The sequence below is a fragment of the Bubalus kerabau genome, chromosome 5, assembly GCF_029407905.1.
Source record: "Bubalus kerabau isolate K-KA32 ecotype Philippines breed swamp buffalo chromosome 5, PCC_UOA_SB_1v2, whole genome shotgun sequence".
Lineage (NCBI taxonomy): Eukaryota > Metazoa > Chordata > Mammalia > Artiodactyla > Bovidae > Bubalus > Bubalus kerabau.
The window spans coordinates 10,752,883-10,779,256 of record NC_073628.1 but is presented as its reverse complement, the minus strand read 5'-3'; the positions used below and the strand labels follow the sequence as shown (position 1 = coordinate 10,779,256).

The window sequence follows — 26,374 nt, the reverse complement described above, 5'->3', positions numbered from 1 at the left end:
GCTGATGCTGGGTGGGGTGTCAATGGAGTATGGAGAAGGGGTATGCTTTGCGCTGGGAGCACTTTCCTCTGTCCATCCCCCCACCCCTCCCCCACACCTTTGCTCAAAGAGAACTTCCTTTCTCCTTCCCTAAAGTGCACATCAGGCTAGGAGTTTTGGGCAAATGGCTCAGATTAGTGAGCCCTCCTTCCTCTTCCTGGGGACTCTGTGGAATGAGGCTTTCCAAAGGTCTCTGGGAGGCACAGGCCACCTTCCTGACATCCTCATTCGCCATCCCCCTCCTGAGGGGCCACCCGCAGGCCCCGGGTCACTCGCTTCTGCCAACCTCGGCCCTACCCCTTTCTGGTCAGTGTACCGAGCCCTAGGGGCAGTCTCAGAAGGGGCTGAGGGGAGCCCTGGAGACCAGGTGTCTTGTGGCCCCTGTGCCCATGCAGGGGCTCACTGGGTTCCCCAAGCCTGGAAAGAGCCCCAAGGAACGTGCCAGGGCAGTGAGCCTCCTAGTGGCCCCTGCACTGCTCTCTATGCCCTCCCCTCTGGGCTGGGTCCACTTGGCAGGTCAAGCTGGGAGTGCCAGAGAAGTGCCAAGAGGTTTTGGGGAGCCAGGACCTCAGGAGCTCCCACCTGGCCTTGCATCTGCTCCCAGCAGGGTGGGGGAAGGCTCGAGAGTAGACCCCTGTCCTCTCCGCCGCTTCACTTGTGACCTCAGTGTAGCTGGCAGGGACACCCAGCTGGTCCGGCTAGCATGTGTGTGATTCCCCAGTGGGCACAGGTCATCTCTCAACAACCTGTGAGCCTTTGGCCTTGCCCTGCCCTGACACCCATTAGAGGCCCTGGAGTCTGGGAGGGCTTGGGGAACATACCTTCCGTCCCCCTTACCTGTGCCTGTCTTCTCTCTCCTACCTGGGCTAGGCCCAGCACTCTGACTCTCAGGATGGTACAGTAATAGACACACACACACCCGGCCAGCTGTAAGTGCAGCATCCATCACCAGTGACAACCAGGATCCCAGCAGGGGGAGAGTGGTGGGAAGGATTCTGCCGCCACTCTGAGAGCATCGGGTAAATCCTGGCCCAGGTGGACCTTCTGTGACTTTCTCCCCCACACTCCCAACCTTGTCCACCCTTGGGGCCAGGGACTGGGAAGACTCATTCCTGCTCTCTGCCTAACTGCCCCTCCTTCCCCATACTCTGCTGAGGCTCTTGCCCAGTATGGAATCATGGGCTTCTGATCCCCACCCTTTGCCAAACTCGTAGCCCCCCCAGTGTTACAGAAGCAAACCTCGACTCACAGGGGAGGAGGCTGAAGCCAGAGGAAAGGACTGGGCAGCTGAATTCCAGGCCCTCACCCTGCCTGGCCCTCCGCTTCCCCACGGGGCGCCCCACAAGGGAAGTGCCATTTCCCGGAGCCTGGGCTCTTCCTGCCCCACATCAGTGTCAGACGGCTCCCCAGAGGAGCGAGGGGCTGGGTGGAGTGGGTGGAGACGAGGGGAGTTAGTCCCTGCGGAGGGGATAAGAGCTCACCATGGCAAGGTGTCCACCCTGATAAAAGTGTATCAGCTTTGTGGGTGGTATGGGCACCAGGCCCAGAGGAGGGCCTGGCAGGGCAGTTCAGGCTGGTTGTGGACCTAGAGCCCCAGCAGTGGTCACTGGCCTGGCAAGTTCCCAGGCTTCCAATGGGAAGGGACACTCAGACCCTCTTGGCCCACTGGGAGCCAAGAGGAGGCCTTTGGTGAGCCAGGCGGGGCAGGGCGGAGGTGGCAGCCACCTGGACTGGGCATGGACTGCCCTGGGAGTGACAGGCCACTGCTCATGATACAGAGCCTTGGGGCAATCAAAACTCAATTGTCCCAGCTGTACCATCCCTGGAGAGGTGTGCCCCGCTGGACGCAACTTCTCAAGGAGCCCCCTGGTCCGAGTCTGAAGTGGAAAAGATTAGCTATGGATCCAGTGGGGTACCTACACCCATCTGTGAAGGAACCAGGGCCTGGAGGGTGGAGGCGGGCCCCAGGACCGGAACTAGCCCATCATAAACAGAACAAGCGAACGCCTAGCATACCAGGACTTAAAAGATCATGTCTCTATTGCCCTCTGCTCAGGCATGTGACCTACCAGCCACTCCCACATTATAGGCATGGGCTGGTTCTTGTGAATTGCCATTTCCCCAATCTGCCCAGGCCATCTCATGGAAGACTCCAAGTAAATAAACGCTGGCCGATTGAAGGGGCAAATGAACAAGGCTTCCCTAAAGACTTTTGCTTTTCTTCTGGGCCCAAGACTGTGCAGATCATAAAGCAGGGACACTGCTTTTCTTAGTGGCTCTACCAAGGCCCTTCCCTCTTTCTTTGCACAGACCAGGCCCAGGCCCTGAGACTACAGAAGAAACCTATAGACAGAAGGGGGGACTCAGCTAGGGAGAAGGGTGGATGACTTGGCCCCAGGGATTCTAGCATAAGGGACAGGGAGGAACAAGGGCAGAGATGACCCACCAGTGAAGGATTCCAGGTGGCAGGCAGTGGGATGGCTAACAGGCCAGGGGGCTCCCCAGTGGTCATTTTGTTGTTTGCTCAGTCACCAAGTTGTGTCCGACTCTTGGCAACCCCATGAACACATCAGGTTTCCCAATTCACATCCATTCAGTCGATGATGCCATCCAACCATCTCATCCTCTATCGCCCCATCACCTCCTGCCCTTAATCTTTCCCAGCATCAGGGTCTTTTCCAATGAGTCGGCTCTTCGAATCAGGTGACCAAAGTACTGGAGCTTCAGCTTCAGCATCAGTCCTTCCAATGAATATTCAGGACTGATTTCCTTCAGGATCTACAGGTTTGACCTCCTTGCAGTCCAAGGGACTCTCAAGAGTCTTCTCCAGCACCACAGTTCGAAAGCATCATTTCTTTGGCACTCAGCTTTCTTTATGTTCCAACTCTCACATGCATACATGACTACTGGAAAAACCATAGCTTTGACTATGGACCTTTTTCAGCAAGGTGATGTCTATGCTTTTTAACACATCTAGGTTTGTCATAGCTTTTGTTCCAAAGAGCAAGCATCTTTAAATTTCGTGGCTGCAGTCACTGTCCGCAGTGATTCTGGAACCCAAAATCACTTGGTCCTTTAAACAAGTTATTCCTAGGCAACTACCCGTTTGCAGACGTTGAGGGCACAATGCCCTCGGCCACCACCAGGGGCAGCACAGAGCACTACCTGCTCCACATTGGTGCAGCTATTCCAGGTGCCCCTAGGTGGCGCTGCAGGCTCAGCGTTCCTTCTGGGGGCGGGGCGGGGCGCGTGCAAGGGCGCGTGCTCACCCTGAGTCTGCTGCTGCTGCTGCTAAGTCGCTTCAGTCATGTCCGACTCTGTGCGACCCCATGGACTGCAGCCCACCAGGCTCCTCCGTCCATGTCCTAGTATTTCCCTGATAAGGGCATCAGGGTCGCTATAGGAAAGGCACTGACCGTCTGCCCTGGGGGACTGCCATCCCAGGGCCCACAGGGCACCAGGAGTCAGCAAGTGACCACAGGAAGGGGACACCCACAATGAGAACAAGCAGCCTGGGCAGGGGCCCTGAAAGTGGGACTTACTTTGAAGGTAGGAAGTACCTTTCAAGGACAAAACAGGCTGGGAGGCAGCCACGGGCTTGTCCCAGGTGAGAGCTTGCAATGGCCCCAGGGCCATGGATTGTACACATTTTTAAGAAATGGCTCAGCCCTGTTGCTGCAGGCTCTCAGCAAAAAGCCTTCCACAGGTATCTCTTCTGTCACCCTAGGAGGTCACACTATCACTCCCAAGAGATTGCATAACTTCCCCAAGGTCACAGCCTGGAGTCCAGGACTTTCCCTCCTGGCTGCCCACTCCAGAGAAAAGCTGGACATGGTGTGGAGTGGGTCAGGGTGAGACTGGAGGTCCAGGGAAAGACTGGACAAGAACCTGCCCCCTTCCACTTCCTGTAGGGAACCCAGTCTGGGGCCCTGGGGACAAACAGTGGGGGGCAATCCTATAGCTGGTGGGGAGACTCCAGCCCCTGGGCCAGAAAGCCCCTCAGAGAAATCCTAGCTCAGCGTTTCCTTTTTTTTCTCAATCTGCTGACACTTCTTTTAGTGAAACCTTCCACTCAGTTTGGAGCTGCTGAGCAGAGGGGTCCAGAAGCCCGGCTCTCTCTCCTTCCCACCTTCAGGAAGCCCCCCAAAAGTGTCCAAACACCAGAGGCCCAGGCCAACACCCATTTTCCAGATGAGGAGCCCAAGGCTCAGTGAAGGACCACGCCTTGTTCTCAGACTCTCGGGACAGAAAGAGCCCCGTTCCAGGGCTCCTTGGGCTTCCAGGTGTCCCAGACGGTAAAGAATCTGCCTGCAATGCAGGAAACCTGGGTTCAATCCCTGGGCTGGAAAGAAACCCTGGGGAAGGGAATGGCTACCCATTCCAGTATACTTGCCTGGAGGATCCCATGGACAGAGGAGCCTGGCGGGCTATAGTCCATAGGGTCACAAAGAGACAGATACAACTGAAGTGAAATTAATTACACACACACACAGGGGTCCTGCTTGAATGGTTCACTGCAGCAGCTGGAAACCAGCACCTGGTCCCGGACAGGCATGGGGCAGGGGGAGATCCCGATCACCTCCTGTGGACCCGCTCATTGGTGTGATGCCAGGTATACTTCTGAGCTCAGCAGCAGACCCCCACCAGTGGCCCTCTAAGGCCCCTTGGCCATCAGGCCAGTGCAGATGCCGGACAGGGGTGCCTCCTGTGATCTGGGGGTGCCCGCATACATGGCCCTCGGCCCCTGTCTGCCGCCAGTTTCTGTCTCTCTCTGTGTTGTTTAATCGATAAGTCTAGTCTGACTCTTTCTGCAACCCTATCCTACCAGGCTTCTCTGTCCAGGGGATTTCCCAAGCAAGAATACTGGAGTGCCTTGCCATTTCTTTCTCCAAGAAATCTAGACCCAGGGATTGAACCTGTGTCTCCTGCACTGGCTGGCGGATTATTCACCACTGAGCCACCAGGGACGCCTCCCTGTCCTCCCTGTCCAACTATGCAAAGGAGTGAAGTGGGGTGAGCCTGGAGTGAACTACCAAGGTTGCTGGTGACTGGGTGAAGAACAGGAAGGGACCAGGCCCTCAGGGCATCTGAGCCCAGGGCTCAGCTCCCTGACCCAGAGCAGAGGTCAACTCAGAAAGCCACCATCCACCACCGCCCTCTCACCTCCTAACACCCTGATGGCCCAAGGACCTGAACTCCAGTTCCAAAATCCATGCAAATATCTACTCCATAACATACATGGGTTTGTTTTTATATAAAAATAACATTTTTCACCTAAATTTTTGCTCTAGGAAAACATGTCACGCTCACTGTCTTTATACACCATGCCCCTAGCCCTGGTCCTAGTGGGTCTAGAGCCATGGTCGTAGGGCTGTGGAGCAGACGGGGAGGGGACCCAAGAGGACAGACAGGGCCTCCAGCCTGAGGCAGGGCGAGGTGGGGCAGGTGAAGAAGCCTGTCTGGGTGGCTTGGTGGCTGCTGGGGCCCCGGGCGCTGCGGTCATCACTGGTGGAGGTAGGCTTCCAGCCACACATTGCCAGACTTCTTCAGGGACCTGGGTGGTGGGGGTAGGGAAGATATGAGGGACTCAACTGCAAGATATTAACCTCTTCCCCCCACGATGATGAGTGTGAGGGGTGATGGGCAGGCAGCTGGGGTGGGGCCGGAGGGGAGGACTGGGAGAGGTGGCTACAGTCTCATTAACTGCAGTGAAACATAGGCCTTGGGTGGGAGGGGAAAGGGCCCAGGCCACGTCCAGCCAGGAGTCAGGGTGGGTCTGTCCCTCCTCACCCGGCTCTCTCTGTCGCTTCCTCCTGCTGAGCCCTGCAACCCAGAGATTTGTGAGGCATGCAATGTGCCCACCACCAGCCTGATATCAGGCGGGGGGCGGGGGGGCGGACCAGAAGCATCAATAACTTGCAAAGAAAACCCTGTGCCAGGTGTTTGAAAGGGGCCAGGCCAAGTGGCAGGGGCTTCGAGGATCGGGCTGGGAAGGGTGATGAAGGAGGAATTCAAACACCAGTAGAGAAGGAAAGGCCTCGAAGTAAAGGGAACAGCCTGTGCTAAGGCACGTAGGTGGAAGAGCTCTGGCTGAGACTCTGGCCTCTGTTCCCCTGTCGAGGCTACCACCAGGGCCGAGCCCGGTCACCCCTGAACAGCTACAGGAACCCCACTCTGCTCTTCCTGCCCCATCAGTACATTCCTGCAGTCAGAGCACCCTTCCAAAATCCAAGTCCTGTGTGCCCCTCCTCTGCTCAGTGGCTCTCCCACACATCTAGCATACTCCTGTCTCAGGGCCTTTGCACGGTTATTCCCTGGCCCCAGACATGCTGCCCCCAGATGTCTCTACGGCCAGCCCTCTCCCTTCCTCCTTGTCTCTGCTCACACGTTGCCTTCTTACCACCCACCCTGCCACCCAACTAAAAATTACATCTCTGCCTGGTACCCCCCATTTCCTCTCCTGTACCCACCCGAAGGTTTTGTGGTTTTGCTTTGTTTTTTGCTGAAGCACTTCTCCCTTTCTTGCATTTTGTCATTTACTTATTTTCTGTAATTAACTGCTTGTTCTCCGTTTCCCCCTGCTCAGATGTCAGCTCCAGGAAGGCAGGGATGTCGGGAAGTTCTGCTCACTGACAGGGACTGAGCCTGGGCCTGTGTGTGAGTGGACACTGGGAAGGATGGGGGTGGGGTCACAGGCCAAGGGCAGAGAGGCTGATGGGAAAGGCCCTGAATGCCAGCTCCCAGAGAGGAACCTGCGAGAACTCGAGAGAGCCAGGTGGGTGCTCAGGGAGTGGCTGATGGGCCCCAGGGGTGGGCGGGGGCCCCGGGGAGCCACCGTGAGTGGAGGGCCCTTACCTGATGATGTCCACCAGGGCGGTGAGGAAGGGCTTCACCTCGTAGCTGAGGCCGTGCTTGGCGCACAGGGCCTTGACCAGCGGGGCCACCCTGCGATAGTTGTGCCTCGGCATCGTGGGGAAGAGACTGTGGGGGAGACGGTGCCTTGGCACCCCCGGACCTGGGCACCACCTCTCCTGGGCCTTCCAGGAAGTCCAGGGCAGATGTCTTGGCCTCTCCCGGAGTAGATGGGACACGGGGACTCAGGCCTCACTCCCACCCCCATGGCACCCCCCCCAACCCCGCCCCCGGGTCTGCGCTCACTGGTGCTCGATCTGGAAGTTGAGGTGTCCGCTGAACCAGTCGATGAAGAGCGAAGGCTCCACATTGCAGGTGGCTGCCAGCTGCCAGGAGCGGGCAGGGCACGGGTGAGGGGGCTGGCACAGAGCGCCAACCCCACGGCAGTCCCATCAGCGCCCCCATTCCTCCCAGCTGGGGACCCCACCCCTACCCCCAGGATGGGCCCTACCCCGGCTGCCCACCTGAGAGCTGGCCCAGTCCCGGTGCTTCTCATGGCCAATCTCCCTGGGGATATGGTTCATCTGTGTGATCCACACGAACCAGTGGCTCTCCAGGACCCTGTAAGAGGAGGTTCAAGGTGCTGCCCCACATCCTGCTGACCACTCAGCTTCCCCATCTGTACTATGGGATCGCAACTCCTCCCCACTGGTGTTTCAAGCAGCCAAGTGGCATGGAGGCCACTGCCAGGCTGAGCCCAGAACAGCCCTACTCAAGAGGGTGGACACCCCAGATCGCTTCCCTGAGACCCGGCACCCCCTGGATGCTGCCACTCAACAGCCCAGGGAGACAGTACTGCTGTCCCCATTCTGCAGATGGAAACACTGAGGGCCGTGGTCAGGGTGCTCTTCTGCTTGTCATGCCAAACCTGGCCATACCTGACAGCCACAAAGAGGAGCAGCGCCCCAGGAACGCCATAGAAGGGGATGTAGGACAAGAGGAAACGGGCGTAGAAGCTGGCAGCCCAGAGCAAGTCCTGTAGAGGAGGGAGGAGGAGGGGGAGGCCGCAAGGCAGCCCGGAGGGGGAGCTGAGGTCATGCCCATCCTTTCGGCTCGATGTGCCTCGGACGGGCATATCACCACCCCTTCTCTGGGCCCGGGTTTCTCAGCCAGGTAAAGGGACAAGTCCTCGCCTGCCAGCCTTACAGGGCTGCCCATGGATGCTGTGCAAGGGTGTGGGATGAAGGAAGCCTTGCCCAGAAGACAAATACCTGGCAGAGGGGGCCCAGGGGGTCCCCACCCTCATCTCTCACTGTGAGAGATGCACACCACACCCTGTGCACACGCTGACCTGGCAACCACACACGCACACACTCATGCCCCCTGCTCTCGAGCACACGTGTTCCACATCACTACACGCACACCTGTTTGCAATGGTGGACTGGGCTGTCCCTGACACCCCACCTTCCTCCACCACAGCTGTATGCCCGGGGGAGCTGGCAGGGCCCCCGCTCACCGTCCACTGCATGCACACCAGCATGTAGGCCAGATTTTCCACTTCGAAGTTCACCAGCGTGAGTAGCGGCGGGCCGACTGCAAGGAGGGGCATGAGGGGGGCTCAGGAGCAGGGTGGGGTGCAGAGTGAGCCGGCCAGAGGGATGGGGAGGGGGCTCTGTTCCTCCAGCGGGGCTGGAGGCTGGTCCCACCCAGCAGGGATGAGCCCGCATCACCCACAAGGACTGGTCCTCGCTCAGGCCCTCGGTGTCTGAGCCTTTCCAGGCTGGTCCTTGCCCCACCGCCTCCCCCATGCCCCTTCTGCAGGTTGGCACCAGCCTGATATATCCCCACCCTTTAATCCTCACCTTGTGGCCCCCACAACTGCCCTAGGGCTCGGGATGCCCTGACTGAGGGCAAGAAGGAACTCTGAAAGCTGCAGCCAGGGCTGTGACCGCCGCTGACCAGAAGGCACCCCAGTGGAGGGAAGGGCTAGGGCAGAGGCTGGCCACGGAAAGCTGCATGGACTGCAGGCTGGGGTGACCAGAGACGTGCAGTGGACAAGGCAGGCCCCGGCGTGGCCCCCACCCCACCTGTGCCCCCGCCCCCAGGAGGACAAGGGATACTCACTCAGGAAGAAGTACAGGTGCTGGTGGTTGTAGGGCAAGTATCTGCGCTTCTTCTTGCCATACTGTGAGGATACAGGCGGCCCGTTGGGGAGGGCGGCTCTCCAGGCCCTCCTTGCCCTGGGCAGGGCCAGGGGGCTGACTGGGCCAAGAGGCCAAGGCAACTCTGGATTCTAGCCACTGGGAGGTGGGGCGGGGGCACCCTGGGAACAGGGGCTCTGCCTAGAACTAGATAGAGTAGGGGGCGGGGCCAGCACAGGGCTGGGGGGCTCTGGGGCCACCAGGTTTCCGCTGCAGGCCTGGCCTGAGCGTGTCCCCCCACGCACCTCAACGGACGACTCCCCCAAAAGGAAGACAGGCGCCACAGTCACGTCTGGGTCCTTGTGGAAGATGTTGGGCTTGGCGTGGTGCTGGAAGTGGCGGAAGTTCCACCAGTGTGCAGAGAAGCCCTGCAGGGGAGCGGGCTCTCAGGTGTGGGGCCGGGTCATGCCCACCTCCCCATGCAGCCCCGTCCCCACTTGGCCCCCCCGCCCCGGCAGCCCGCCTTCCGCCCCCACCCTCACCTTCAGCTGCCCCATCACAAACTGCTGGGCCAAGTGGTTCCACCGGGAATTCCTGAAGATGGACGTGTGGCCCAGGTCGTGCTGCAGACACCAACTCTGGGCCTGGGGAGATGCAGGGTCCGGGGCTGTGGCAGGGAGCTGCCGGGGGTCCAGCCCGGAGCCCTGGCCAGCCAGCCCTCCCAGCTCGTAGGGCACCCCCACAGCTCGCGTTCCACTCTAGACCCTAGTGGACCAGCTTCCTCTTTTTTTTTAATTTAGTTTTTATTTTCTGGCCGCCCAGCACGGCATGTGGAATCTTAGTTCCCCTGCCAGGGATTGAACCTGCACCCCCTGCAATGGAAGTGCCGAGTCTTAACCACTGGACTGCCAGGGAAGTCCCCAGATTCATCTTTTAAGAGACAAGGACAGCTGAGCTGGGGAGGTCCAGGGGCTGCAAGACTGGCGTGGAGCTGCAGGCAGCAGCCTTCCAGCTCTGGACCCTGGGCTCCCTGCGGGGTACTAAGTAAAGCGCTTCCTTAGTTCATTTAAAATGAAGCTGGACTTATGGGGCCTCTGGCTGGTCATTCTTTGTCTGCAGACAAAGAAAGAAACAAATGTTTTCTTTGTTTGCTGGTCAATGTTTGTTTTCAGCAAACATTTCCCAAGTGCCCGCGTGTGCCAGGCCATGGCTGTTGTCAGTCTAGGTGTCTGCAAGACAGTGCTGGGTCACCTGGGAGACGGCCAGGATGAGGGCGGCCAGGGTGCTGGGCACCCAGCCGGGGCCGAGCATGTAGATCATGAGCCAGGCGAGCACCTCCATGGCCAGGATGTGGCCCAGCAGGAGACCGAAGAAGGCGGGCTTGGCTTCAAACAGCTTCATGTCCTCCACCGCCTGGCGCAGGGCTCGGAAGTCCTCGATCAGCTGGGTCTGCAGGGGCGGAACAGCTGGTTAGCCGAGGAGGTGAGGGAGGCCCCCCACTCCCACCCTCCATCCCCACCACCCTCCACAGCCACTCCTCCTAGGGTCCAAGGGGTGTGGCCAAAGGGGACGGAGTGCCCAGCTTGGGGTTCCCCCATCCCCACAAAAGGTGTGGGGAGCCTGAGAAGCAGGGAAAACCCTTAGAGCTCAGTTCATCTAAATCCTCATCATAGATGGGGATGCAGGGCCCAGAGCAAGGAAGGGGGTCTTCCTGGAGTCCCCCAGGAAATGCTGGTGCATGTAGGCGTCCCTACAGCTCTGCCAGCAACTGTCTGCTCGGGAGGGCTGGCAAACCATGAAGCTGTTACCAGCAATGCCCCCATTCTTCCAGCCCCACACGAGGGGCTTAGCCTCCACCGGGGCCCTGCTCACATTCTGGGGTCCATCCTGGCTGGGCTCCTCTGGGGCCAGCTCTCCAATCAGGAGAGGCTGCAGGAACTTGCGCACAAAACTGAGGTCCTGGTGGAAGGCGTGGAAGGCATCCTGAAGGAGAGCAGAGAGTCAGGTGGACAGACAGACAGACAGCTGGGGCAGCACCCAGAGGCAGCAGGCAGAGACAAAGCAGAAGGGCTGCTGATGGAAGGGCAGAACAGGCAGGCAGGCAGCTAGTTGTTCATTAGTCACAACTGAATGACGGTCAGCCTTGCCCATGAGTCCTCCCTGGTCCTTCCCAGGCCCTGGGTGCCCTGCTTGGGTACCCCTCGCCTCCTGGACTCCAGCTGCTTCACCCTGTCATGGGGCCTTTCCTCAAACTTGGTTGGGTGTTTTAAAATCTGGATTTACAGAAAGTTTTCCCTGGAACACTCTGCTTCTGTTCATGAAGGGGTTTGACTTTTCCAAAAAAGATTGCGGGAATGCTTTCTCAAAATCATATGCTTTTCTACTGGGTCACAAATGTCAGATCTACCAGCTTTTACAAACATAAGCAGTGAGTAACGTGTGAATGAGGAAATTGGCAATTGATGACCACTGGGCCACCAGGAGAAAAAAAAAAAAATCCACCGAAGACCACACAGCCTGAAGATGCTCGAACAGTTAAACTTCTCTAATTTGAAAAGCAGGAGGACAAAATAAGTTTTTTTTTTTTTTAAAAAAAAATAAGTTTAATAAACAATCTAACATTCCTGTTATTCTCTGTAATGGTGGCGGGGGGTGGGGGCAGGGTGCAAAGCAAAAGGGGTTAGAGGAAGAGAGCGACCTCAAGCAAGATAAAGGGCCGAGGGATAAAGATAAAGAGGAGAGGGACTGGTCAGGAAGTGACCCCCATCGCTCATGCTTGACAGCGCTGAACTGTGAGTAAACTTGAACATCACACCTAGGGCTCAGTCTTCCTGATCTAGCCTGATCTAGTCTTCCTGATCTGGCTCACTGTCGTTCGCAAATGGGTTTTTATCCTTGGACTTTCTGAGTGAGCCAGCCCCAGCTGACCAGAAGCCTGGACTGTGGAAGCAGTGTCTGGGGCCAGTTGGGATGGGGATGTCCCCAGGAAGGTGACTGCTGGCTGCTATTGTCCTCTCACTAATGAGACTAGCAGCACCTGGTGGGCATTACTGCACACATCCCCCACACCATCCTGTGCCGGGCTCAGAAGAACCTCAGGCCTCTCCAGCCCCCACCTAGAGGCTGCACCTGCAGGATTCACCCAAGGGGTTCCCCTTTCCTTGTTAGCTGCTCTCCCCTCCTGGCCTAGAGCAGCCTGAGGACCTGGGGGCTCCAAGGGTGTAGCTTCTGGAATAACCTAGGTCCTTGGGAAGGCTGACTTGGGGCCCCTCCCTGGAGCTCACAGTAGGGGACAGGGCTGTATTGGTATAGATCTGTCTCCAGGGAAGAGCTCTGATGGAGGGGGGAGCACCCCGGGGAGACAGGGGGTTGAGGGGAAGCTGGCCCCCCAGGAAGCTGCCATGGCCCTGGCTACCTGGGGAGTGTTGGCTGGGGAGCTAAAAGGAAAATTGCTGTGCTTGGCTGACCCCGCTCACCGTGACCCCGAACAAGTCTGTTCTCCTGCCTGGAACTAGGCAAATCCAGGGGGCAAACCCAAGGGATGAGACTCCAGACCTTTCTGGCTCTAGAGCCAAGAGCATTAACTTTTTTTTTTTTTCTTTTTAATTACAGTCAAACATACATAAAATTGACCATTTTCACTATTTCGAAGTGTACAGTTCAGTGGCATTAAATGTATTCACTTTTTGGGCAACCATCCCTGCCATCCATCTCCAAAACTTCATCTACCTCAACTGGAACTCTGTCTCCATGAAACACTGTCCCCATTTCTACCTCTCCCAGCCCTCAGAGCTCAGTTGATAAAGAATCTGCCTGCAGTGCAGGAGACCCCAGTTAGACTCATGGGTCGGGAAGACCTCCTGGAGAAGGGATAAGCTACCCACTCCAGTTTTCTTGGGCTTCCCTTGTGGCTCAGCTGTAAAGAATCTGCCTGCAATGTGGGAGACCTGGGTTTGATCCCTGGGTTGGGAAGATCCCCTGGAGAAAGGAAAAGCTACCCACTCCAGTATCCTGGCCTGGAGAATTTCCATGGACTGTATAGTCCATTGGGTCACAAAGAGTCAGACACAACTGAGCGACTCTCACTTCACAGCCTCCGAAAACCATAGGTACTGCTCTCTGTGAATTGACTTGAAGGAAATTCCCTGGTGGTTCAGTGGTTAGGACTTTATGTTTCCACTGCACAGGGCACAGGTTCAATCCCTGGTCAGGAAACTAAAGTCCTGCGAGTCATGCAGCTCGGCCAGAAAAAAACAAAGCATTGACACTTAGTAGAGGAATCATATAGTCTGTGTCACTGACTTGTCACTTAGCATAATGTCTTCAAGGTTCATCCATGTGTAGCATGTCAGAACTTCCTTCTGTTTTAAGCCTGAATGAGCGTTGACTCTGATTCTCATTTCCTCTGAAACCCCCCTGGTGGTGTACAGAGCCCACATACAAACAGGCACACGGCACGCTCACAAATGGTGTAACAACCAAGGCTCACAGGTGTCACAGAAATTCAGTACCATAAGCGTGTGCCTCTACACAAGCAGACATGACCACCAACCCACGAAGGCTCACAGCCACGCTCGGGAACAACGCGCACGGGCAGTCACTCGGGTACCCAGAGAGACACAGCCCGGCGCGCGCGCGCGCGCGCGCGCACACACACACACACACACACACACACACACACACACAGCTGACGCGTGTCCTGTGGCTACGGCCCCAGGATGTCTACCCTCCCAGCCCTCCTCTCTCCTGACCTCTGAGTCTGTTCTGGGGCCACCCCAGCACCCGGCAGACCCCAGATGCTCCAGGGCCATGCTCTTGAGCTGAGCAGCTGGGGCAGCAGGTCACCTCCCCGACTCCTTTCCCCTCGCCCGGATGTACCCAAGCCAGGCCTGGAGATGCCCCGAAGGAGAGGCCACAGCCAGGCCCACCCAGGAGACCTCCAGCCAGGTGTGTCCCTTACAGTGAGTAGGGAAGGGGTGAGCCCCCTCAGGTCCAGGTGGGACCATCCCGGAGCTCACGGACAAGTCTCCACCTGATGGGTGGGTAGATACTGGGAAAGCAGCCCAGGTTCCTGGGGCTGGGTTGAGCACTCCAGAGCCTACACTTCTTGCGGTCTGAGTATCAACACAGTAGGTCCCTGGCTTCAGACCCAAACCTCAGCAAAGTTTTTTTTTTTTTTCCTGGACTAGTGGCTGGGGCCATGTGACCCAGTCCTCTTTGGCCTCTGTTTAAACATTCAGGAATCTCAATGGGCAGAAGACTTAGAGAGGTTGAGCCAGTTACCCAAGGTCACACAGCTCCATCTGATGAAGGCTGGGCCAGAACTTGGTCTGCCTGTAAAATGGTGCTTGTGGCCCCTTGGCAGTAGCCTCAGGGTGGCCACTCCCTGGTCAGAGGGGAGGCAGTGTGTCTTCTAGGTGGGGGCAGGGGGTCCTCATCATGAGGCTGGTCACCATCCTGAGTAACCAACGATCTGGCTGCTCAGAGGCCAGGGTGTGGGGGGGTCTTGGCACTGCAGGAGGTCCCAGCCCTACACTGCGCCTCCCCCAACCCCAGCCCCCAGTGCATCTGGAAACATCTTCTCAGGGGCACGGGTGCAAACCCTGTGACTTTCCCCCAAGGAGGTGGCAACTGAGGCCTCTCACTAGTTCTTGGAACAGACTTGGGTGAAACTTCTAGAATTAAAATGGTGTCTCTAAACATAGACTGCAGGTGGCAGGGACAGGCCCTGTTCACGGCGGTGGCCTCGGAGCCCCGCACAGAGCAGGCGCAGGATGGCAGGTGTGAATATGTGGACAAGAGCTGACCCTCCACAGCCCACCAGACAGGGGGTCTGAACCATTTTGCCGGGGGCGGGGAACAGAGGCTCTGAGTGGTGGGCCCACCCACCCCAGAGTCTGCAGTGGCAGAGCAGGGATTCAAACCCAGGGATCTCCTGTGAGGTCCACGTCCTCCCAGGGCACAGCTCCCACCCAGCCCTGCCTCAGTCCCCGGAAGCCTCAGAGAGGCCCCTGCTCAGGCCCCCAGCCCCGCCTTGAACTCCAGGGAGCAGCTGGTTAAGGGCAGGCGTGGGGAGACTCAGGAGGCAGCCTGCAGAGGGTAGGAGCCGAGTCATTCATGAGCCACGCCAAGCCGTGGAGCCGCAGACAAGATCACACCCCTTCTCCTACCTGTACTTTGTCATCAGTAAATCAGGCATCACTCGTGCCCATCTCGTGGGGCTGCCGGAGGACTGAGTCAGTGCAGGTAGAGCACGGAGAAGGGGCCTGGCGTCCAGTCCCCGTGGCCTCAGCTGCCCTTCACCGTGGTCCACCCAGAGATCCAGGCCCGCAGGCGGGAGGCGGGAGGGTGGAGGTATGCCCTGCTGGTCATGTTCTGGGCAGCCTGAGGCGAGGAGGCAGGACACCTTCCACCCCAAAGATAAGGTGGAGGTGGGGAGCATTTCTGATCACTTCTTCAAAGAATTTGGAATGTTCCAGATCAGGAAAGGGGTGGAGCAGCTGGGGGCTCAGGTGGCCTGGGTCTGCTCCTCTTAACCTCGGCTCAGTGGGTTGTGAGGATGGGGGTGGGCACACTCAGGAATTCGTCTCTCTCTCCCTCCCTCCCTTTCGATTGGGAAGATTCGAAAGGAGATCCGGATCTCACTCCCAGTGGCCAAATGCTCCTTCCAGCCAGTGGGGAGGCACTATCAGTATCCCCATTTTATAGAAGAGGAAACTGAGGCCAAAGGGCACACAGGTCTGGACATGAGTATCCAACTCCTGCCCAAGCAGCAGAGTCTTGCTCAATGGCAGATGCCCCAGGAAGTTGCCCCTATCCCCCCCAGCATCCCTGGTGTCCCTGGTGATGAGTGTGGTGGCCTGGGAGAGGGCGGTCTCCTCCACCCAGCACCCTTGGCCTCACAGGTGCCACTGACCCAGCTGTGACATGAAGTGGACCCCTGGGTCCTCTCTCCACCACTGAGTTCTGGTTCTCTCCCGCTGCTGTTTCCTGAGAAACCCATGGCTGCCACTTGGGCATCCTTACGAGGAAATGTAGATGGGCTCCCAGGGTGCTTAGGCCGCTAGCATCCCCACATTCCTGCCCAGCACCGCACAATCCTGACACCTCCCCAAGGCACTGCAACACCCCTATCCCCCCACCGCCCAGCTCCTCCAGGGGCCTGGGTGGGTGGGGACACTGCAGAAAACACCTACAGAGCCCAGAGAGGGCAAGCTTCACAGGAGTGGCCATTAGGCAGCTTTCAAGGCAGCCAGCGTGGTAGTGGAAGCAGAGCATGGGCCCCGGGACCAGGTCATCTGAGTCCCCGGCCAGCCCCTCTCTCTGGCCCCACTCTCACTCAGATAGCCTCAGATCTGCCCAGACCTGCCCCTACCCAACTCCCAGACACAAACCCCACCTTCCAAGCCCAAGGACAAAGGTCCTGCCCTTTGAGGGTTCCAAAAAGGTCCGTTTAAATCACCCATATTCAGCCTCAGTCTCCTCATCTGCAAAATGGGCCAACACTGGGATCACCTCTGAAGTTTGTTGTCTGGATACCACCCGGAGTTAGATCCTAATGGTTCCCATTGGTGCCCCTGAGCCCAGCATCGCCTGCCCTCTCCCCTGGACACACCTGCACCTCAGGGCCCAGGTGAATGGCCACCTCTTCCAAGTGGCTTCCCCTGGCAGGGCTGGGGGGGAGGTCCTATCATCTGTTAACGCCTCCCTCTTCTCCTGGGAGGCTCTGCCTTCCCCTTCCTCACTAGGGATCCTTTTAAAATGTATCGATATGTCAGATTCCCCTGTCTTCTCTGTTCTGCCCTGCATTCTCCCCTTAGAATAAAACCAAAGTCCTGATTCCCCTGCTACTGCCGGTCCTCATTGCTGGCCCTTCTCCTCACTGCTTGGCTCCAGCCACACCGATGGTCTTGCTATTCCCTGAATGCACAGAGTATGGCCCCACCTCTGAGCCTTCGCCTTAGCTGGTCCCTCCGCCAAGGAACATCCTCCTAGCAGATTTTTTTTCTGCTGCCTCATGCAGCATGAGGGATGAGAGTTCCCCAACCAGGGATCAAACCCATGCCCCCTGCAGTGGAAGTGTGGAGCCTTAACCACTGGACTGTCAGGGAAGTCCCTCCCAGCAGATTTTCTGTTCATAGCTGTATCTTCAGAGGTTAGGTCAAGGTTTGGCATATGGGATATGCTTGCTGGTATCTGCTGTTGAATCTAGTGAGTTAATAATTGAAGAATGAATGAAATAAACAGCAAAGTGGCAGTGGAGCAGGTGGTCAAGAGCATGGGCTGTGAATTCAAATCCGAGACCCATCACTTAATTTCAAGTCATTTTGCCTCTCTGAGTCTCAGTTTTCTCATCTGTAAAATGGAAATAATAACAGTACCTGTCCCATAGAGGTATCATGAGGATTCAAAGAGGGACTGTCTATAAATCAAGCACTGAATTTGGAGCCTGGCACATAGTAGGTGCTCAGCGCTCAGCCCTGGTCAACTTATGACCAGCAGTGGCTGGGCCTTGCCCCTCCCTGGCTGGCCCCTCTAGTCTCAGACTGCCTATGACTCTTAGAAAAACCTGGCTCAGGGCCCAGAGCACTCTCCCCAGGGTACCCGGCTTTGTATCCCAGGATGGCCACAAGCTGACTTCACGGCACAGGAACTCTGGGAATTTCCTGGCAGGAAGGCTTCTGTGGCCTGAACAGGAGAACAGCTGATGGGCGGCAGGGGCTGGTAAGAGGTGGCTGCGGGAACACAGCCCCTGTGACATGGCTACCCCACCCCCACCAGTGCTCCAGGGCAGGGGCTGGGGTGCCTGGGGGTCTGAGCTGGACCACACCAGGCCCTGGGTGGTCTGAGCCCTGCTCTGCCCTGTGGGCTCACCACAGACAAAACCTCGGGTCCTCCACCCCCAATCTCCTCATAACCCCTTTGGGCTGAACAGACCAGGTATTGGTGGCAACTTAAGCCCAGTGTCTGGGCCTCGGAAAAGCTAAGAGATGGCCTAACATCACGCCCTGTTACAGACATGAATGAACCAAAGAGGTGGCTATGTCATGGCTGTCCACTGCACTCTATGGTCTGCAGGGCACACTCACACTTATCAGCCGGCAACTCACGCTGACTGGGAACAACTGCGTGGCAGCTATGGGGCCGCAGAGTTGCAAAGGCACAGTCCTGCCCTCAGCTGGCTCACTGTCTGTCCCCGCTGCCCCCACTTTACAGATGGGGAAACTGAGGCTCACAGGAGTGACATGCCTGGTTCAAGGTCACTCAGAGCCTCCAATGGCAGAGCCAGTCCATGGCCCCAGGGAACAGACAGCATGTTTTTTAATGGAAATGGGAAAACAGACCCTGTTGGTGAGGAATCAGTGAGAAAGCAGTCACGTGGGGTCTCAGGGTATAGAGCTAAATGGATGATGGGGTTCCTGCACAGGAGGGTCCCCAGCATAGGCCTGGGCACCAAGCAGGAAAAAGTGACTCACAAACATTCTTCATCATCTTCCTCTCACCAGCTTCCATCCTGTCCGCCAGGTCAGAGGTTGAAAAAAGGCCAGAGCGGCCACCTCCAGGATCCTGGAGGGGTGGCCAGCGCTCAGCCCAGGGGATGAGGGAGGAGCTGCAGCTCCTTACCAACCCACCCCCCACCCCCGCCCCAACACCCTGGCAGCAATGCATGTGTGTGTAACCATGCACACAAACACAGGCCTCGTTCACACACATATAGGCCTGGAGACGGTCACACACTCACCAGCCCTCAGTCAGCTCACACTCCCTGGCCACCACGTGGCCCCCTGGCACCGCGCACAAGGGTTTGACTGTCACCTTCTAGAGTTTCAGGAGATGTCTGATCCCTAATCTCTCAGCTTCCGGGGAAAGTGAGGAAGAGAGACTTTTTCCTTAAAAGAGTCCCGGGAAGATCACCCAACCCACAAGAGAAGGCAGTGGGCAGAGAGAAGGTGGTTCTGGAAACAGGGCCACTGACCCTGCTGGGACAGGACACAATCTCTTTTGTTATTTAAAGCCCCACCAGTTAGCGATGCATCCCCTGGAATCTTGAAGAACTTCCTGGTGCCCAGGGTGACCAACCTAGAATTTGGAATGGTCAAGGACAGAGCATCATGGCCCCAAGCCCTATTGTTTGGCTGGGGGGAGGGGGCGGGCGGTCTCTGGGAAAAGGGGCTGGTGAGGAGTCTCACCCTGATGGCTCCTCTGCCAAATGGTCCCACTGGACAGGCCACATTCCTCCTTGACCAAAATGTCTCAACATGGCTGCGGAGGGGAAGCTGGGGTCCACAGGGGCCTGCCTGTTCCTGGGGTGACTGTGCTTTCCGAAGAGGCCCACCCAGCCTGACTGGCAAAATTCTCCCACACGCAGCTGCTAGCCCAGGAGAGGTGAGTCACTGCCCCTCAGAGCCATTCACAGCAGCTCCTGGGAAAGCCACAGACCTCTAGGCCCTGCCCAGGCTCTGCTGCCCTGCCTCCAGCCTCTGAGGGCACATCCTTGCCAGCCCCTAGGGAACCCGCCCTACCTCTGGCATCCAGCAAGCACCCAGCATGAAGACCCTGTCTGGGGGGGTACCCAGAACCCCGAGGAGGAACACCAGAGCATCAGGGAGCACCCTCACCTAGGCCAGCGCTTTCTGCCTGGACACACCCACCTCTGAGACTCCCCTTCCTCCCACAGACATCTGCTGCAGCTCAGCCCCAGGGGTGCGGGTCCTTTTGCCGGGCTGTGGTCTTCTTACTCCACATCAGGCCCCCGTCAGTCCCTCCCAACTCTGGGTCCCCCGTCAGGAGGTCAAAGGTCAGCGCGAGTAGGAAGGATGCTAAGCACCCACCCGGCTCCCACGCCGCGCCGCTCCCACCCGCGGTGGAGCAGGGGACGGTGCCCAGCGACCAGGCCCCAGCCGAGCACCGGGGCTCCACCCGGCCGGCGGTGGGCGGCCTTACCGTGGCGTCCTCGGCGCCGTGGTGGCCGATGAGGCGGCTGCCCCCCGGGTGTCGCTGTGCCCAGCGGCTGATGTCGTAGACGCGACGCTCAATCACCAGCCACTTGTCGCCTGGCAGGTTGTGCCGGCGGACCTGCTCCCAGCGGAGGGTGGGCAGCGGCGCCCCCCGCTGCCCAGGTTCCCAGTCTGGCTCCCCGACGCCGCCCATGGCTGCGCGCAAAAGTCCTCGCGAACCCGGGACCTCGCCGAGCGGAGACCCCGAGGGGAGCGAGGCAGCGATGGGAGACTGCCTCCGCCGCCACCCGCTGCTCCGCGGCCCCGCCCTGCCGCTGCGGCCTCCGTACGAGCGTGCGCCGGCCCGGCTGTCCGCGGGCAACTTTTCCCTCCCTTATAACCGTGCTGACAGCGCTCGCCTCGCCCCCTCCCCGCGCCCCGGCCCCCGCCGCAGCCGCCCCAATCCCCGCGCAGCGGCTCGGCCCCCATTGGCTGCGCCGCTCGCCGGCGGGGCCCGCGGGGAGGGCGGTGTCGAGGCGGGCGCGGCCCGCCCGCGGGGCTCCGCGGCCACCACACCCCGGCCTGTGGGGGGCACCGGCGCAACCCTGCTCTTGCCCAGCGGGGCAGGGAGGGCGGGGCCGGAGGGAGGTGAAGCCGGCAGCCGGCGTCCGCCGCGCCCTCGGGGGCCCGGTCCGCGTGGGGCCCTGAACTAGAGTCTGCGAAGAATGGGCTTCCCGCTGCGCCCTCTGGAACGTTAAATTCTGAGCTCTTAGAGGTAGGGACACTACCTCGAGATGATTGTAAAGAGCTCTCGAACCAGGGGTCCCCAGCATCCGCTCCGCGAGGTCTCTCGGTCGGGGCTGTTACTGGCCTGACCACCCCCACCCCTCGGGGGACCATCTGTGGAGGTCAGTGGTCTTCTGCCTTCGGAGATTCAGAGTTGGGGAGGCCGCGGGATGGCCCCCCGGGCAGAGCAGGGGCCCCGGAGTGGGGAGTGGGGTCCTGTCATTCACCGGATGTGGTTGCTCAGCTGGCTGGCTTGCTCCTTATAGTACCCGTCCCTACTTTTTACTTAAAATAAATTCCTTTTCAGAGTGTAGGTTGCTCCCCTACACTTTGTCATTTGTCAGAGACAAAAGATTTTGTTGTCCTTTGTCTAGTGGCTGAGTCGTGTCCGACTGTTGTTCAATCCCATGTGGACTGTAGCCCACCAGGCTCCTCTGTCCGTGGGATTTTCCAGGAAAGAATGCTGGAGTAGGATACCATGCCCTTCTCCAGGGCATCTTCCTGACCCAGGAATCGAACCTGTATCTCTTGCATGGCAGGCAGATTGTTTACCACTGAGCCACCTGGCAAGCCCCAGAGACAAAGATATCTGTTTCTAAAAGCTAAGAATTCACACCTGACAAGGCATGAAATCAGGCTAAGCTTTATGCTGCAGCCGCAGCAGGCTCAAAGCTGAGCCCACATCAATATCACCAGAGGGTGTGTTAAGGCACAGACTGCTGGGCTCAGCCCCCAGGAGGGCTCAGCAGGTCTGCTTTGGGGGCAGAGAATTGCATTTTAACAAGTTCTTAGGTGATGCTGATGCCAATGTCTTGGTTTGGGGAACACACTTTGAGAACTCTAACTATAGTTTTCTGATGTGCTAGCATTTTATTTTCATTTAACACCTCGTAGGAAATCACTCAGTAATATTTGTGGGACCAGATTGGCCAGCGTCCAAAGAAGGGTTTGAAGAGGCCTCTGAGTTCTCCTTGGTACCCAGAGCACCTGCATTTGGTTACCAGGACAACCAGTAAGAGCTTGTGGAGACCATGGCGGAGGGCTGCCTGAGCTGTCTCTACTGAGGCGTCCTGGAATCCCCTCCCTGAGTGCATGTGGGGGTGGAGGAGCGTAGCTGGCAGCTAAGCAGCTGGAGATGACTGCTGATGCCCCTGCCCTATCATATTCACACATGGGCAACAGGATGGAAGAGACGTGGCCCTCACCCTATCTTCAGCTGCCATCAGTGGTCAGCTACTGACCCCTGACCCTCTCCCTGGGCCCTAGCCTGGTCTCAGCTCCTGTGAGGTAGCAGGGGATTGAGTGGTTTAGAACCTCTGCTTGCCCCAGCCGCGCCCAGAGAGGTGAGGAAGATGAAGGCCCACAAAGGATCCCCTAGGAGGAAAAGCAAGGACAGGGCTCAGGCCTGGGCCACTGCCTCCAGCTACTTCATCCCAAAAAGGGGAAATGGGCAGCTGAACCTTCTTACCACCTGGAGTGAGTGCTAAGTCACTTGAGTCGTGTCTGACTCTCTGCAACTCTGTGGACTATAGCCCACCAGGCTCCTCTGTCCATGGAATTCTCCAGGCAAGAATACTGGAGTTGGTTGCCATGCCCTCCTCCAGGGGATCTTCCTAATCTAGAGATTGAACCTGTGTCTCCTGTGTCTCTTGCTTTGCAGGCAGATTCTTTACCACTGAACCATCGGGGAAGCCGATTGCTCTAAAGCCTGAACTGTGCCTTCTCCCTGGAGCTCCACCAACAGCTTTCATTTTTCTGAGGGCCTCTGGACCTTCCGTGGCCTCTTTGGGCTTCAAACCAGGGAATCTGGCAACTTTCCTAGAGTCAGAGGCCCTGGGGAATCTTGGGATTCCATTGTCTCCAAACCCCCATCAGGGCAGTGAGGCTTCAGGCTACTTGGAAAGAGAGAGGTACCACTTGACATTCCTGAGCTGCCATGGGGCTACTGTCAAGGCTTTGGGTTGAGGCAGGGGGAGGGGAAGTATACAAAAGGCAAAGGAGGGTCTGACTGGCTGGGGCATTTTTTTTGGGGGGGGGGAGGTGATGTCACATGAGCCACTGCTGGGCTTCTCCACAAGCTGCTTCACGGCCTGTTGGACACACTGAAGTCTCCATCCCCCTGCGGAGCCGCCAGTCACTGTCCTGGAGCCGAGTGATGCTTGTGTAGGCCAGTGGGACTCAGGCAAGTCACAGAGGGGCAGCGGTGGCCCAGTCGGGCAAATTTCTGAGAAAAGCTGTGGGCCTCCCAGAAAGAGCAGTCACAAACCCAGGCATTTGTTCTGCAGTGGACCCAAGTCAGAGGTTTGTAATTTGGCTTTGAGTTAAAGCTCACTGCAGGCTTCCTGTGGAGAAGGTGATGGCACCCCACTCCAGTACTCTTGCCTGGAAAATCCCATGGATGGAGGAGCCTGGTGGGCTGCAGTCCATGGGGTCGCACAGAGTCGGACACGACTGAAGCGACTTAGCAGCAGCAGCAGCAGCAGCAGCAGCAGGCTTCCCGTGTGGCTCAGTGGTAAGGAATACACCTGGTGCCTCAGGAGAGGCAGGTTTGATCTCTGGGTCAGGAAGATCCCCTGGAGGAGGAAATGCCAACCGGATTCCAGGATTCTTACCTGGGAAATTCCATAGACAGAGGAGCCTGGTGGGCTATAGCCCACAAGGCTGCAGTCAGACACGACTTGGTGACTGAACAAACACACACACAAGCTCACCAAGGTGAGCTTGGTTATTAGGCCCTAGACACAATTTCTCGAAGAAGGCGATGGCACCCCACTCCAGTACTCTTGCCTGGAAAATCCCATGGATGGAGGAGCCTGGTAGGCTGCAGGCCATGGGGTCGCTAAGAGTTGGACACGACTGAGCAACTTCATTTTCATTTTCTCACTTTCATGCATTGGAGAAGGAAATGGCAACCCACTCCAGTGTTCTTGCCTAGAGAATCCCAGGGACGGGGGAGCCTGGTGGGCTGACGTCTATGGGGTCACACAGAGTCGGGCATGACTGAAGTGACTTAGCAGCAGTAGACACAATTTCTCAGTGAAGAGTTATCATTCGTTGTTCAAGAGCTGTGGCCCTACCAAGCATGAAAGACTCCGGAAGCATCACTATGATGGTTCAGTAGAGCTCCTTAGAATACACCTTAGTGGGAAAAAAAAAAAAAAAGAGGCTGTACACAAATGGCCAATAGGCATATGAAAAGATGCTCAACATCACTAATCTCAGAGAAATGCATATCAAAACTGCAGTGTGGTACCACCTCATACTGGTCAGAATGGCCATCATTAAAAAGTCTACAAATAACAATTGCCAAAGAGGGTATAGAGAAGAGAAAAGGGAACCCTCTTATACTGTTGGTGGAATGTGTAGCCACTGTGGAAAACAGCGGTGGAGGTTCCTTGGAAAAATAAAAATAGATTTACCATATGATCCAGCAATTCCATTCCTGGGCATATGTCCAGGCAAAACTATAATTCAAAAAGATACATGCACCCCTATGTTGGGAGCAGCACTGTTCACAATAGCCAAGACATGGAAACAATCTGAATGTCCGAATATTACTCAGCCATAGAAAAGAATGAAATAATGCTGTTTGCAGTAACACGAATGCAACTAGAGATTATCATACTAAGTCAGTCAGAAGGAATAAGACATCACTTATATGTGGAATGTAAAATATGACACAAATGAACCTATTTATGAAACAGAAACAAAGTCAGGAACAGAGAGAACAGACTGGTGATTGCCAAGGTGGGGATGCGGGGCGAGAGAGGAGGAATGGGAGTTGGGGATTAGTAGATGCAAACTGGTATGTATAGAATGGATAAACAGCAAGGGAACTATATTCAATATCCTATGATACATCATAATGGAAAAGAATATGAAAAATATATGTATCAATGAGTCACTTTGCTGTACAGCAGTAATTAACACAATACTGGAATTGAACTATACTTCAATTAAAAAGAAAAAAGAAAACATCACAGTGAGATATAACACTTCACAGCCATTAGGACGGCTATTATCAAAAAACACCAATGAAGCAAATGTTGGCAAGGATATGGAGTTATTGGAACCCTTGTGCCCTGCTGGTGACATTGTAAAATGCTGCCTCTGCTATGGAAGACAGCACAAAAGTTCCTCAAAAAATGAAAAATAAGAGGGCTTCCCTGGTGGTTCAGGGAATTCGAGGCAGGAGACAAGGGTTTGATCCCTGATTTGGGAAGATCCCACGTGTCATGGAGCAACTAAGCCCATGCACCATAACTACTGAGCCTGCGCTCTAATGCCCAGGACCCACAACTACTGAGCCTGCGCTCTAATGCCCAGGACCCACAACTACTGAGCCTGCGCTCTAATGCCCAGGACCCACAACTACTGAGCCTGCGCTCTAATGCCCAGGACCCACAACTACTGAGCCTGCGCTCTAATGCCCAGGACCCACAACTACTGAGCCTGCGCTCTAATGCCCAGGACCCACAGTTACTGAGCCTGCGCTCTAATGCCCAGGACCCACAGTTACTGAGCCTGCGCTCTAATGCCCAGGACCCACAGTTACTGAGCCTGCGCTCTAATGCCCAGGACCCACAGTTACTGAGCCTGCGCTCTAATGCCCAGGGCCCACAACTACTGAGCCTGCGCTCTAATGCCCAGGAGCCACAACTACTGAGCCTGCGCTCTAATGCCCAGGACCCACAGTTACTGAGCCTGTGCTCTAATGCCCAGGACCCACAACTACTCAGCCTGCGCTCTAATGCCCAGGACCCACAGTTACTGAGTCTGTGCTCTAATGCCCAGGACCCAGTTACTGAGCCTGTGCTCTAATGCCCAGGACCCACAACTACTGAGCCCACACGCTCTAGAACCCTGCGACAAGTGAAGCCACAACCATGCAAAATCTGTGCACTGCAGCTAGAGAGCAGCCCCCTCTCTCTGCAACTAGAGGAAAGCCAGTGTAGCATTGAAGACCCAGCACAGCTAAAAATACATAAAACAAAAATAGGACTACTATATCATCGAGCAGTCCCACCTCTGGGTAAATATCCAAAAGAAGTGAAAGCAGGATCTCAAAGAGATATCTGTACCCCAGGGTCATAGCAGCCATTATTTAATCACTAGCCTAGAGGTAGATCAGCTCAAACCAGCAGTCAACAGAGATAAACAGAGAGATAAAATGTGGTCTCTGCATTCAATGGAGCATTGAAGTGAAGTGCTGTCCCACTCTTTGGGACCCCATGGACTGTAGCCTAACAGGCTCCTCCGTCCATGGGATTTTCCAGGCAAGAATACTGGAGTGGGTTGCCACTGCCTTCTCCAGGGGAATTTCCCAACCCAGAGATCGAACCGGGTCTCCTGCATTGTAGGCAGATGCTTTACCATCTGAGCCACAAGGGAAGCCCTAATGGAGCATTATTCAGCCTTAAAAAGGATGGAAATCCTGCCCCAGGCTGCTGCAACGCAGGTGAACCTTGAGAACATTATGGTAAAATAAGCCAGTCATCAAGAGACAAAATACTGCCTGATTCCCTGGTGGCTCAGATGGTAAAGTGTCTGCCTACAGTGTGGGAGACCCGGGTTCAATCCCTGGGTCGGGAATATCCTCTGGAGAAGGAAATGGCAACC

The 26,374-nt window shown here is 56.7% G+C and overlaps 1 protein-coding gene across 4 annotated transcripts; it reads right to left on the bottom strand.

Annotated features, from left to right (window-relative positions):
• Positions 1–4,535: 4,535 nt before the first annotated feature.
• On the bottom strand, positions 4,536–20,352 carry FADS3 (fatty acid desaturase 3). Of its 4 annotated transcripts, none has more exons than XM_055581089.1 (13): positions 19,977–20,352; positions 10,905–11,015; positions 10,284–10,481; positions 9,575–9,676; positions 9,338–9,460; positions 9,016–9,076; positions 8,408–8,484; positions 7,830–7,927; positions 7,416–7,512; positions 7,198–7,277; positions 6,895–7,107; positions 5,830–5,862; positions 4,536–5,593 (listed from the first exon to the last, which is right to left on the bottom strand). In XM_055581089.1, exons 1-13 carry the CDS (start codon positions 20,181–20,183, stop codon positions 5,542–5,544), a joined length of 1,452 nt encoding a protein of 483 aa, XP_055437064.1. In that variant the 5' UTR covers positions 20,184–20,352; the 3' UTR covers positions 4,536–5,541. The 4 variants fall into 4 exon arrangements, with proteins under 4 accessions (XP_055437064.1, XP_055437065.1, XP_055437066.1 ...); XM_055581091.1 differs by having other exon boundaries at positions 5,275–5,593; positions 6,895–7,020; XM_055581090.1 differs by lacking the exon at positions 5,830–5,862.
• Positions 20,353–26,374: the final 6,022 nt, after the last annotated feature.